The following is a 14,497-nucleotide window of genomic DNA, read 5'->3' as shown; positions in this document are numbered from 1 at the left end:
TGGTTAGCATTACTGCTGCTGAGTGCTAATTGGTTAACATTACTGCTACTGAATGCTGATTGGTTGGCATTACTGCTACTGAGTTCTAATTGGTTAGCATTATTGCTACCGAGTGTTAATTGGTTAACATTACTGCTACTGAATGCTGATTGGTTAGCCTTACTGCTACTGAGTTCTAATTGGTTAGCATTACTGCTACCAAGTGCTAATTGGTTAACATTACTGCTACTGAATGCTGATTGGTTAGCATTACTGCTACTGAGCGCTGATTGGTTAGAATTACTGCTACTGAGCGCTGATTGGTGAGAAATACTGCTACTGAGTGGTGATTGGTTAGCATTACTGCTACACTGCACTGATTGATTAGTCTTACTGCTACTGAGTCCTGATTGGTTGGTATTACTGCTAATGAGTGTTGATTGGTTAGCATTACTGCTACTGAGTGCTGATTGGTTAGCAACACTGCTACTGAGTGGTGATTGGTTAGCATTACTGCTACTGAGTGGTGATTAGTTAGCATTACTGCTACTGACTGCTAACTGGTTAGCATTATTGCTACTGACTGCTAACTCATTAGCATTACTGCTACTGAGTGCTGATTGATTAGCATTACTGCTACTGAGCACTGATCGGTTAGCATTACTGCTACTGAGTGCTGATTGGTTAGCATTACTGCTACTCTGCACTGATTGGTTGGTCTTAGTGCTACTGAGTCCTGATTGGTTGGTATTACTGCTAATGAGTGTTGATTGGTTAGCATTACTGCTAACGAATGTTGATTGGTTAGCATTACTGCTACTAAGTGCTGATTGGTTAGCATTACTGCTACTGAGTGGTGATTGGTTAGCATTACTGCTGCTAACTGGTTAGCATTATTGCTACTGACTGCTTAACTGGTTAGCATTACTGTTACTGAGCACCGATTGGTTAGCATTACTGCTAATAAATGTTGATTGGTTAGCATTACTGCTACTGAGTGCTGACTGGTTAGCATTGCTGCTATTAAGGGCTGATTGCTTAGCATTACTGCTACTCTGTGCTGATTGGTTAGTCTTACTGCTACTGGGTCCTGATTGGTCAGCATTACTGCTACTGAGGACTGATTGGTTAGCATTACTGCTACTGAGAGCTGATTGATTAGCATTACTGCTAATGAATGTTGATTGGTTAGCATTACGGCTACTGGATGTTAATTGTTAGCATCAATGCTATTGATTGCTGATTGGTTAGCATTATTGCTACTGAGTGCTGTTTGGTTAGCATTACTGCTGCTGAGCGCTGATTGGTTAGCATTACTGCTACTGAGTGCTGATTGGTTAGCATTACTGCTAATGAATGTTGATTGGTTAGCATTACGGCTACTGGATGTTGATTGTTAGCATCAATGCTATTGATTGCTGATTGGTTAGCATTACTGCTGCTGAGTGCTGATTGGTTAGCATTACTGCTAATGAATGTTGATTGGTTAGCATTACTGCTACTGGATGTTGATTGTTAGCATCAATGCTATTGATTGCTGATTGGTTAGCATTACTGCTACTGAGTGGTGATTGGTTGGCATTACTGCTACCAAGTGCTGATTGGTTAGCATTACTTCTACTGAGTGTGACTGGTTAGCATTACTGCTACTGTGTGCTGGTTCTATCTAGAACAATTTTCTTTACTAAAGAACCTTTACTAAAGAACTCTTGAAGATCCATCATTTTTAAAGACTGTATTTAAAGCACTGTCAGAACGTGAACAGTGTGCAGGCTGTTTTTATGGTACCGTCTGAATCACAGAGAACCGTGTGGCATTCGTGGACCGGAGTCTGCGAGGGAGCTTTTTTTCTGAGAGCAAAATAAGAGTCTCTGGTTCGCATTTCAGGCCGGCGTAGCACTGACAGGTGAAGGCCGCGGTGAACGCCTGCAGGTCCGTGAGCGAAGGCTTCCCCAGGGCCTCGTACCGTCCGGCTGGGCCGCGGCGGATGCTGAAGCTGCCGGCGCTCAGGTGTAAGTAGTGGTCTGAGTTATAGTTCTTCCTCACGCAGCGGCCCTTCCCCTGGCACAGGAAGTTACTGCAGAGCCTGGCGGCGGTGGTGAGGTTGGTGATGTAGGGGTTGATGGTGCTGTCCAGGTGGGCCGAGAAGGCTTCACACGAGGCCTGGTGAGCGGGTGTGTTTGTGAGAGAGAGAAAGACTTTAGCTGCAGTTTTGTACTTTTGCACATTGTGAAATTTCAAACTTAACGTCAGGCTGTCTCAGAGTTTCCGGTCTTGTTGTCGTGAGGCGCTCAGACTAGACGACGAGGCAAAGAGAGAGAATAACACACACAACGAGTTTGAATGAATGAACCTTTTTAGCCAACTGTGTCTGAACACATCGGAATTAGACCTCCGCATTCAACCCATCCGTGCAGTGAAACACCACATACACACTAGTGAACACACACACTAGGGGGCAGTGAGCACACTTGCCCGGAGCGGTGGGCAGCCCTATCCACAGCGCCCGGGGAGCAGTTGGGGGTTGGGTGCCTTGCTCAAGGGCACTTTAGTCACATACTGTCAGCTCAGGGGATCTAACCGGTGACCTTCTGGTCACAAGGCTGGTTCCCTAACCTCCAGCCCACATAAGAACTCAAACTTCCAGATCTCCTCAGATCACACGACACGAACAGAGCAGGGAAACACACTGGTGGTGTCGATATTAAGCCAGCCCAGTTTGTTAAGAACCTTGGCTTTCTTCTTGATTCATCTCTCACGTTTGAGTCTCACGTTAAGCTCGTCACCAAAACTGCACTTTATCATCTGCGCAACGTTGCACGCTTAAACCCTATGCTGAGTGACACTGTCGCTAAAATGTTGATCGATGCCTTCATCTTCTCTCGCACGATTACTGTAACTCACTTTTCTATGGCTTTCTGCCAAACTAATCAATCATCTTCAGTACATCCAAAACTCAGCAGTCAGGGTTTTCATCTCCACCAAGCGCTCAGCTCATATTCCTCCTGCTCTTCGACAGTTGCATTGGCTTCCTATCAGTTCTAGGATTAAGTACAAAATCCTTCTTCTTACCTTCAGAGCTACATTCCTGTCTGATCTCATTTCATTGTGTTGTCCCTCTCGTGCTCTCCGATCCTCTAATTCTGGACTCCTCACAGTTCCCTCAACTAGACTTTCTACTATTCTTAGTCTTAGACTTTCCTTTTTAGTCCTCTTTAGTCTTCTAGATTTTTTTTTTTAAGACACAGTGTAAAGCGTCCTTGGGTTTGTGAAAGGTGCTATATAAGTTGAGCTTATTATTATTATTATTATTATTATTATTATTTCCAGGCATTAGAAATAATACGCCCTGTAATAATGAAAAATGACTCACCAGTGACGGTCACTACTCAACAAGACAAGATGCTCGATGAACTGGGCAAATCTGTCAAAAACTTTTCTCTCAAAGTCCACAGATCCGTGAATGAATTCAAGTGATAGCCTAGCAAGGGCAGGCAAGGAGAGCAGAAGAGTGTTTTTAGCTACACTCACAGTTAGCCATGTTTTTCTCTTGAACCTCTCTGGACTGAAGGAGCAGTTTTTGTCCTTTGCGGACCGAATGATGTTGAAATCCTCTGGCTGGTGTGTCCCAAACGTTTAATCTCTTGTTTCTGCTCTGATGTCAGGGCACCATTTATTACATTTTCGACTCGACTCATTATATTGCCTTGTTATTTTGATTAGCTACCACAACTGATAAGGAACTATTTCTGCGTAGCAACGCCCACACCGTAAACGCCGTTACTGAACATCTGGATGTATGTAAATTTATTATGTTTCATTGGCTGCTCTCAGCAATGTGATCATCCCCACAGCTGGTTGTTGACAGTGTGTTGAATATGCGCAGAGTGTTTTTCAACTGCTCGCTTGGTTAGACGAGTGCTGACGAGCCCCACGCTCACCAAACCAAGGCTGCACTTGCTGTGAGCTTGTCAGCTGCTTCTAAACGGTGCTGCACTGTAGGAAACAAGATGCTGATTAAAGTGAGGCTGGATTTTGTGATTCACACAAACAGCTCAGTGACTGAAAAAAATGACTTACGTGCCCTGAAAACACTATTTGGCTCAGATCTCTTAAAAACACTGACCAATCGCTTTGAATTTGGGGGGAGGCCACAGCTAGGATATGTGGTGATGTGGCCAGAAGCTCATGCTGCTTGACCATCTATAACAACATACACCGATCAGGCATAACATTCTGACCACCTCCTCGTTTCTACGCTCATTGTCCATTTTATCAGCTCCACTTACTCTATAGGTGCACTTTGTAGTTCTACAGTTACAGACTGTAGTCCATCTGCTTCTCTGATACTTTGTTAGCCCCCTTTTACCCTGTTCTTCAGTGGTCAGGACCCCCATGGACCCTCACAGAGCAGGTACTATTTGGGTGGTGGATCATTCTCAGCTCTGCAGTAACACTGATGTGGTGGTGGTGTGTTAGTGTGTGTTGTGCTGGTCTGAGTGGATCAGACACAGCAGTGCTGCTGGAGTTTTTAAACACTGTGTCCACTCACTGTCCACTCTATTAGACACTCCTACCTTGTCAGTCCACCTTGTAGGTGTAAAGTCAGAGGTCATCCTCTAGTCCTTCATCAGTGGTTCCCTCAAAGCTCCAACAGTGGTTTTAAGGTCTGATTGTGAACCTTAAATAAGTGTTTCCAGGTGAAAAGTTCGTATTTGTACCTTTTCATAACCGAATGTTTTAAACAGAACAGTAAAATAAAAGCCTGGAGACGAGACGGGGTGTGTGGAGTCAGTACAGCTTAGAACATATCATTTCAGTGGATTATGGTTCAGTTATGTTCCCTGACTAAAGGTACTGAGATGGACCCTTGAGGGTTCCACCCCAGTGACGAGGGGGGAACTGCCCCAGAGACAGTTTAGCACCTTTATTTTTGAGAGTGTGTACTGAACTCTCCTTATTCAACTATGCCAATGTAAACACAGTTTTCCATTTTATGGCACCTTTAAGGCGAGACACTTCAGGTGAACTGGGTCATTTTTTTTAAATAGAGATCACAATGAATCTTTGCCAGTGGACGACTGACAGTTTGGCTTTGTTCACACAGCAGGTAAAAGTGGCCCAGATCCGATCTTTTTCTTCATGTGTGACACAGATGTGTGTCTGTGTGAACAGATAAACACACTGAATCTGACATTTTCAATTCCGATTTGAGACGCTTTCAAATGGGGTAATGAAATCCGAAACGAATCCGATATGCGGCAATGTAACTCAGTCTAAACAGCCAGATCAGAATTCATGTTACTTTTACATCAACCCAACTGGGAATTCATCATAGTTTCACGCTGCTGAGACTCATAAACATTTGGGCTGATGTTTCTGTACAAAAAATTAGAAGGCACTTATCACAACCGCTCTGAACGTTAAAATTTAAAAGTCTGAAAGCAAAGAATCCGAGGACGCGAACCAAAGAAGTGACCGCGCCCTTTTCACAGCTTGAACACATTCTGGGTGATGAGCCCAGCTGTCAGTCAGTGAAGCTTCATGTCGGCTCCTGTGATGCTGGTGAAGACGAAGCTGATCCTCCGGGAGCGACTGGCGTTCGTTGGCGGTCGTGATTGTTTACCTCTGTTCTTTAGAGCATGTGGGTCAGTTTAGGAGCTGATCTGTTCAGATTGATGTCGCATACAGATCACATTTAAAAGATAATCTGAACAGCCAAACAAAAAAATCAGATTTGGGCCACTTTTACCTGCTGTGTGAACATAGCCTTGTATTGTATTGGAAGTTTGCAAAAAATACATTTAGATATGCAAATGCGTTGTCTACTACATTTCTACTTAAATATGCATAAAGTTGCATATTTAAAAAATACAGGGTGATTCAAAAAGATTCATCCGATTTCAAAGCGCCATGTTCTTACAACCATGAGGCGCTGAGGAACCAATCACAATCCAATTGAAAGAGGGGGTCATAGAGTTTCTGACTGGCTCCCTTCAGTCTGAGAGGAGCTGAGACCCCTGAGCAGAAAGCGTTCTGCGTTCTCCACTTCAATAAGAGTGAATCCGTCATAACTGTGCAGTGTGATTTTCGTGGGCAGTGAAGCTCCAACAGCTCAGAGCGTTCGTCGTTGGTTCCACAACACTGGATGATCTCCGAAATCGCACTGAAAGAGCTGTGAGTGCAGCGACACCCGACACGCTCAATCCAGTATGGGATGAGTTTGACTATGGTGTTGATGTTGTCTGGACAGCTGGAGGAGGTTCAAACTGAGACCTTGTACAGTTACATAATAAACTTTATGCTCATTTAAACCATTTACAGTTCACTGCATTGATCTGGAATCATTTTGAAATCGGATGAATCTTTTTGAATCACCCTGTATATAGTCTATGGATGATGTAAGAAAGAAATGTTTGTTTCATCTCCTGAAGATAAACTCCAGAAAAAAACAGATTATTTTTATCTCATTGTTTTATTATAGTTTAATCAAGAAAACAAAAGGCACACATGTTATAAAATATTTCTCAGGTCATTTTGTAACATATAACCTCGAATATGAGTAATATATTAGGAGCTCCTCCTGAAGGTGGAGAAAAGCTGATTTTGAGGAAAACATTTTTGAGAATTGGGCTCAGAAAACACACAACATTTGTGTGAACGTTGTTATTAGTACAAAAGAAACAGACATATTTGGATGTTCTAGTTAGATTCTACCTTCATTAACGATGCGAACTTTTGGAAAACAAAGTTAAACACGAGTGGACATGAACTGACTAAACACACTGTAATAAACCTAAACTATGTGGCCAAACATTTGTGAAATTTCCTTTTTTTAATTGTATGTAGTGAAAGTGGCAGATCATTTCTTGTAAACAAGTAAAATGATCTGCCAATGGAATAAGGCACTTTCACAAAATAAAATTACTTAAAACAAGTAAAAACACCTAGAAATAAGTTAAATAATCTCATAATATTCTTACAAAAGTCTCATAATGAGAAATATTAGATATATTAACTACATTTAAGATGTTTTCACTTTCTGAAATGCTATTTTTGCAACGCTTTTACCAGTTTTAGGAAAATTTACAAATTTATGCTTTTTTGAACTTTTCAAATAAATAATAAAAATCCAACTAACAAAGTTTTGTTTTTTTATGTTGTTTTCTGAGTCTCTAAACCTTCTAAAATCAATGTTTTAAGGCTGTTTTCACCAGAATTAACTGAATAACAGGGTTGAATACAGACATCATATTTCCCATTAAGCTGACATAGAAGGAGAAATTTAAAAAGTTTCTAAAATGTTCAAATTATTTTCATTAAATTATTAGTTTTAAGCCATTTTTACTTCATTTTCATTTAAAAACAACTGAAGGTTAAAAGGGTTTGGGTAACAAAGCCACACAAAAAATGTGGGACACACGTTAAAATGGCTTTTTTGTTGAATTAACAGGGAAAAATAGCTCTTTTAACATTGAATTACTTGTAAATGAACCACATAACATTGTAAATATGGTGTTAGCGAAGGATTTTAATGAGTATATTTCATAGAGATGTTCAGGTTTTAGGTCACAGCATGTCTCTCTCTCTGTCCTCAATGTCAAATGACTGCCTGACTGCAGAACTGAATCCTCTACTCTTGCCGTAATTATTAGTACCCGCCATAGAATTAGCAGTGCAGCCTCACACATGAAGAGGGCTGACCAAACAGGCAATTTAACCGTCTTATCACTCAGAATGTCCCTGTTGCACCTGTGGAGAGTAATGTTATTAAAATGGCTCTCGTAAATATCAGGGCGCTCCGCAGCAGAACTGCATTAGTCAGTGATCTTATCAGCGACGATGATCAGTGTGTAGCTGAGACACGGTTAAGCTCTAATGATGCAGCAGCCCTGACTGAAACTCACTTTGCACAGAACAGCTTTTTCTACTCTGTAAGCGAAGTGAATGAAAGGGGATGGACTAGATACTAGAACAACCTAACATAGGGCACAGTTTAACAGGGACTTGCACCAATCAGGCATAACATTATGACCTCAAAACTCAACCATGGACCCCCACAGAGCAGGTACTATTTGGGTGGTGGATCATTCTCAGCACTGCAGTAACACTGACGTGGTGGTGGTGTGTTAGTGTGTGTTGTGCTGGTCTGAGTGGATCAGACACAGCAGTGCTGCTGGAGTTTTTAAACACCTCAGTGTCACTGCTGGACTGAGAATAGTCCACCAACCAAAAACATCCAGCCAACAGCGTCCTGTGGGCAGCGTCCTGTGACCACTGATGAAGGACTAGAGGATGACCAACACAAACTGTGCAGCAGCAGATGAGCTATCGTCTCTGACTTTACATCTACAAGGTGGACTGACAAGGTAGGAGTGTCTAATAGAGTGGACAGTGAGTGGACACAGTGTTTAAAAACTCCAGCAGCACCAGCGCAACACACACTAACACACCACCACGTCAGTGTTACTGCAGTGCTGAGAATGATCCACCACCCAAATAGTACCTGCTCTGTGAGGGTCCATGGGGGTCCTGACCACTGAAGAACAGGGTAAAAGGGGGCTAACAAAGTATCAGAGAAACAGATGGACTACAGTCTGTAACTGTAGAACTACAAAGTGCACCTATATAGTAAGTGGAGCTGATAAAATGGACAATGAGCGTAGAAACAAGGAGGTGGTCATAATGTTATGCCTGATCGGTGTATGTTGTTATAGATGGTCAAGCAGCATGAGCTTCTGGCCACATCACCACATATCCTAGCCGCGACCTCGCCCCTGATTGGTCAGTGTTTTTAAGAGATCTGAGCCAAATAATGTTTTCAGGGCACGCAAGTCATTTTTTTCAGTTACTGAGCTGTTTGTGTGAATCACAAAATCCAGCCTCACTTTAATCAGCATCTTGTTTCCTACAGTGCAGCACCGTTTAGAAGCAGCTGACAAGCTCACAGCAAGTGCAGCTGGGCTTCAGTCCAGCCTCCGCACTGCGGGGTTAGTTCTTATACAGCGTTCCAGCTCAGACACCTTCAGTACACAAAGACTGATCAAGTAAATTCAGTTTTTTTGTTCCAGTTTACACAGATTTTAAACTGAAACAGAGAAACTTCTGAAAACAGAGATTTTCTGCCTGATTAGAGTCTTTCAGGCGTCAGTATTTTGGTTTTAAATAAGTATTGTTACGTCCAAGTCGACTCCGCTGCTGCCCTCTACTGGTCTTTTGTGTTGTCTTTCTTTCTCTGTTTCCTGGGTGGAGCTGTTTGGATCAGCTGATCTGGTGGGACTGATGTCAGCTGACTACCAAGCGTGCTGCGATTGGTGGCTGAATGAAGATTCGCCCTTGAAAAAGTGACAGCCATGAGATGCAGTGGGCCTGCGGTGTTTTCATCATGTGGTCCATGGCGGTCTAAAGGGAAGCGGTGTCTTTTTTTGTGCTGCTCTCTTGATGTTGTTCACCTGGTTGTTTTAGAACTGTAGACCAGTTAGACTTGTAAACTGGATTTTTGTACTGGTGATTGAGATTCAGTGTTTAGCTTTTTAATACTTGTACCATATTTTGCCTATTCCTTATTACCATACCTCAGAGGTCACAACTATGTAGGGGTGGGTGCCATTTATTTTGATATATATTATTTTTCTCCTGTTTACCTGTTGAGGGAGGTGGATTAGGGAAGGTAGATTCATGGTGGCTTTAGAGGTTTTGTTTGTTATTTTGGCGTCAGCCCACCCTGAAGTCAACACCTTTGTGACTGTTTGCCTTTATAAATAATACAACCTGTTCACTTGAGTATTAAATCAGTGCACTGGTCTATATGTTTTTATGTTGCGACCCCCTTTTTCCCTAGACTAGACTAAATCCTGTGTGGACGGTAGAAGGGGGTCGTAACAGTATATTAATGAAATTGACATCATCAGATGATAAAACTGTAGTTATTCAGAAGCAATGTTCATATTTTACTGATGTGGATGTTTTTATTTGCTGTCCTAAATAAATCTGTCACTGTTTGACACACAGTCTCAGTCAGTGTTCATATATAATCTGATGTGTGTGTATCAGTTGGTCTGTCTGTCTGTCTTATAGATGATAATATATAATGCAGTTTGGTTGGAAAATATATTTGTTTCATATAACATAGAATTATATTGAAATGGCTCTGTTTGCACTGATTGATCAGACTTTTCTAACAGGTGTTAAACTGGGGCGGCATGGTGGTGCAGTGGGTAGCACTGTCGCCTCACAGCAAGAATGGCCTGGGTTCGATTCCCGGCCGGGCGACCAGGGTCGTTTCTGTGTGGAGTTTGCCTGTTCTCTCCGTGTCTGTGTGGGTTTCCTCTGGGTTCTCCGGTTTCCTCCCACAGTCCAAAAACATGCAGTCAGGCTGATTGGACGTGCTAAAATTGCCCCTAGGTGTGAGTGTGTGTGTGATTGTATATGTATATCTGTCTGCCCTGCGATGGACTCCTGCCTTCCACCCAATGACAGCTGGGATAGGCTCCAGCACCCCACCGTGACCCAGAAGGATAAGCGGTTTAGATGATGTGTGTGTGTGTGTGTGTTAAACTGACCCTCTGTCTGTTATATGTATACTTTCATTTTTCACTGATTTTGAAAAGGTAATGGGACATAAATTGCCTGGGACAAAGGGACTGACTTTGATTTTGGGAGTCACTGGGAAAAAAGGGTACCTTGTCATCGTAGTCAGCGCTGGCTCCCCACAACACAGCACCGGATGCACCCACGGCTGCACTCTCCCCTAAGGTGCTGACCAGATCTCCCTGCAGACCAGCACAACAGTAGCACGTGTGTAAGAACAGACAGTATGACTTCACCGAAGCAAAAACCACAGCTCAAGATACTAACACTGTGTAACCACAGAGCAATAAACCACACAAGTATGTAATGTATTGAAAGTATATCACAATATATTTTATTGTAATTGTATTGTGATGTTCAGGGATGCATCGATACCTATACTGGTATCAGGTATTGGGCTGATACTGTGTTCATTTACTTATACTCAGAATTAAAATTCACAGATTTAAACATCAGATACCACCTGCTACCGTGTGATGTAAGCTGAGTATACACTCCTGGGCAAAAAAATGGGCCCAGCCAAAATTTAATGTTTTTTCCTGATGATTCTGGCTGGTCAGAGTCCAGATTTAAACCTCTATAGAGAATATTTGGTCTCACATTAAACACAAACTAGCTCAGCGATGTTTTTCAGCTGTTTGAAGCCATCGATGCCGAGTGGATCAATACTCTTAAACACACACAATCACAACTGCTTCCCCATTATGGATGGAGACACATAGGCTAGCAAAACAGAGGAGAAAAAGTCCTTATATGCTGATTTTGCTCTGTTTGACTGAATAGAATTGCAAAGTATAAACGATAATACAGTGATTTTTAATCCCTTAAATGGCCAGAGCCCACCAACAGGCTCAAAGTTTTATTACACACTTCTATAACCTAAGAATAGCTCAGCCAGTTTGCATTGAAGTCCCTGTAGTTACTGAATAATAAGCCTTAGTATGTAATAAGCCTGATTTTAAGGGGCTAATTATGTAATTGTTACTGAATATTGCACTCATTTACATTAACAACTACTTCATCCTAAGTAGGTCATTTGTAATGGTATTATACTCGGTATCAGTAAGTATAAAAATATGCATTCATACTTGGTACTGAGACATTCTTAGTAATGCCCCATATTCAGTATGTGCCATGTTTCTGGCTCTTTCTGACCCCAGCAAAGGCGTGTATGCCTGTAAAACACTAGTTTACAACCTGGTCATTGGGAACCAGCCAGGTGATCCACGTTTTTGCTGTATCACAGCTCTCAGTACCAGGTAATCAGTTCTTGATTGCTGGGCTGTGTTCAAAACAGCATTCTGTGTACTGTTTACTGTATTTACACCAGCGCTGAGTCATTTCATTTGCTGTTTAACATAAAGCTGACATGTTAGAAGTTTGCCAAACCACTCACTGAGCAAACTCACCTCAAAGGAAAACTAATGGGGCTTCAGTGTTTGGCACATATACACTCACTGAGCACTTTATTAGGAACACCTTGTATCTACACTCACTGTCCATTTTATCAGCTCCACTGACCATATAGTTTCACTTTGTAGTTCTACAGTTACAGACTGTAGTCCATCTGTTTCTCTGATACTTTGTTAGCCCCCTTTTACCCTGTTCTTCAGTGGTCAGGACCCCCATGGACCCTCACAGAGCAGGTACTATTTGGGTGGTGGGTCATTCTCAGCACTGCAGTAACACTGACGTGATGTGTTATTGTGTGTTACACTGGTCTGAGTGGATCAGACACAGCAGTGCTGCTGGAGTTTTTAAACACCTCAGTGTCGCTGCTGGACTGAGAACCAAAAACAGGAGGATGACCAACACAAACTGTGCAGCAGCAGATGAGCTGTCGTCTCTGACTTTACATCTACAAGGTGGACTGACAAGGTAGGAGTGTCTAATAGAGTGGACAGTGAGTGGACACAGTGTTTAAAAACTCCAGCAGCACTGCTTTGTGTGATCCACTCGTACCAGCGCAACACACACTAACACACCACCACCACATCAGTGTCACTGCAGTGCGGTGGGGGTCCTATGGGGGTCCTGACCACTGAAGAACAAGGTAACAAAGTATGCAGAGAAACAGATGGACTACAGTCTGTAACTGTAGAGCTATATATATATATATATATATATATATATATATATATATATATATATATATATATATGCAATTCCATTATGGGATGCATTATGGGATAGTACATCATCTAGGTGTCTCTGGCATGCATGAGAAATTCATGTCAATTACATGCATACTCTGCATACTACACTGTCAGAAACAAAGGTACTGCACAGGTAAATCAAGGTTCAAACAATGTAAATACACCCTCAAAGGTACAACAGTGGTTTTCAGGTCCAGCTGTGCACCTTATAGAGGAAAGATGCATATTTGTACCTTTTCATAATCTATTGTTTCAAAACAGAACAGTGAAATGAAAAGTGTGGAGTCAGTACAACTTAAAAATGTAATCACAGTGGATTATGGTACAACTGTGTTCCCTAATTAAAGACACTGAGATGTACCCTTGAGGGTACCACCCAAGTGACAAGACGGGTACTGCCCCAGTGACAGTCTAGTATCTTTATCAGTATGTGGGTAGTATGTAGGCTATTTCAAACAAAGGCCTTGGAATAGAGAAAAACAGTGGACCATCTGGACTGAGTCGGTTTACTAACTCAGAAGAACAGTTTTTAAAACTGACCTGGCTCAGCAGCCGTTTGTTCTGGTCCGTGAAGACGGGCCGAGTATAGACATACACCGGAGCTGTGTACGTCCGTTTGGGCAAGGCTGCCACTCGCAGGGCCTCTTGTACACGATTTCGCACCATCAGCGCAGCAGAGCGGTGGTCTCCAAGTGACTCCTGCAGGTAGATAGAGGGGAACAGCGCCGTGCTCACCTCCCACAACCACAAAAGCATCTCGTTCTGCTTCTGCACCTCCTTCGAGCAGTGTCCCGTGTAGCCCGGCTGCTCCCAGCCATAGTTGTAGCAGTTGGGGAAGAGGTAAAAGCCCCAGAGGTAGCGCGGTCGCAACCGGGTGCCCAGGGTCAAAGTCTCTAGCATGTAGCTCTTGGCGGCAGACTGAAAGCGGCGCTTGGCCAGAGCGACCGCCTGCCGTAAGGTCAGGGACGGGAACTTGTGGCGGGCATAGCTGATGGACAGGGCACGGTAGATTCTCTTGGAACCCCAGTTCCTCTCCCACAGGGGCCGCCAGTCCTCCCAGTCGATGACAGCCAGGCCAGGGGAGCTCTTGGAGGGGATGTAGTGGATGATATCTGCCCTGGCTTTCTCCAGGCTGGCCTGCAGGTTGCCTCTCTGGGGGATGCCACCATTGAACTGTCTCCTGGATTCCAGGTCCACGTAAGGGTACAAGCCCAAGCGATCAGCGTAGAACAAGACGAGGAACTGATCCGGGACTTTGGCCGGGTTACTCACACTGTGGAATGAAGAAGTGTCCAGAGAGATGTTGTACCTGTTACAGACAAGGTCAGGGATGTTCCAGATCACCATGAAGGGCTGCCCATCAAAGAGGGGAGGGGCAGTGCGGGGCAGGGATTGGCTGGTGGGGATTGAGCTGAGAGTGAAAACGCCAGTAAGGGACAGTGACAGGACGGGCAGCACAAACACAGAGTCCTTGCTCATCAAGCCAGACAAGCCCATTCTTTCGCCTGTTGGAGGCAAATTGGTCAGTTTTCCATCTCAGAGGTGCACAAAACTGCTCTGAATGTAATTCTATAACAAATATGTTACTATTTTGACTTGTAGATGACCAATGAGAGACACTATGCTGGGCAATGACAGGTTTGCAGATATAACCAATTTGGTTAGGGTTAGTAACCTAACCCTAACCAATTTAATTCACTTCATTGAAATGGTAAAGACTTCAGAAAACCATAACCCTTCATAAGTGTCCACTTCAGTTTGTAACAAGGTTC

General features: G+C 43.1%; 1 protein-coding gene across 1 annotated transcript; it reads right to left on the bottom strand.

The window, feature by feature from the left end:
* Nucleotides 1-1,758: 1,758 nt before the first annotated feature.
* Nucleotides 1,759-14,222, bottom strand: LOC118811259 (hyaluronidase PH-20-like). The gene is made up of 3 exons (XM_036575416.1): nucleotides 13,266-14,222; nucleotides 10,662-10,751; nucleotides 1,759-2,142 (listed from the first exon to the last, which is right to left on the bottom strand). The coding sequence occupies exons 1-3, from the start codon at nucleotides 14,220-14,222 to the stop codon at nucleotides 1,759-1,761; spliced, it is 1,431 nt and encodes a 476-aa protein (XP_036431309.1).
* Nucleotides 14,223-14,497: the final 275 nt, after the last annotated feature.

This window comes from Colossoma macropomum, unplaced genomic scaffold (assembly GCF_904425465.1).
Source record: "Colossoma macropomum unplaced genomic scaffold, Colossoma_macropomum, whole genome shotgun sequence".
In the NCBI taxonomy this organism is placed as follows: domain Eukaryota; kingdom Metazoa; phylum Chordata; class Actinopteri; order Characiformes; family Serrasalmidae; genus Colossoma; species Colossoma macropomum.
Note: the sequence above shows the minus strand (reverse complement) of the source record. Positions and strands in the feature narration are given on the sequence as shown.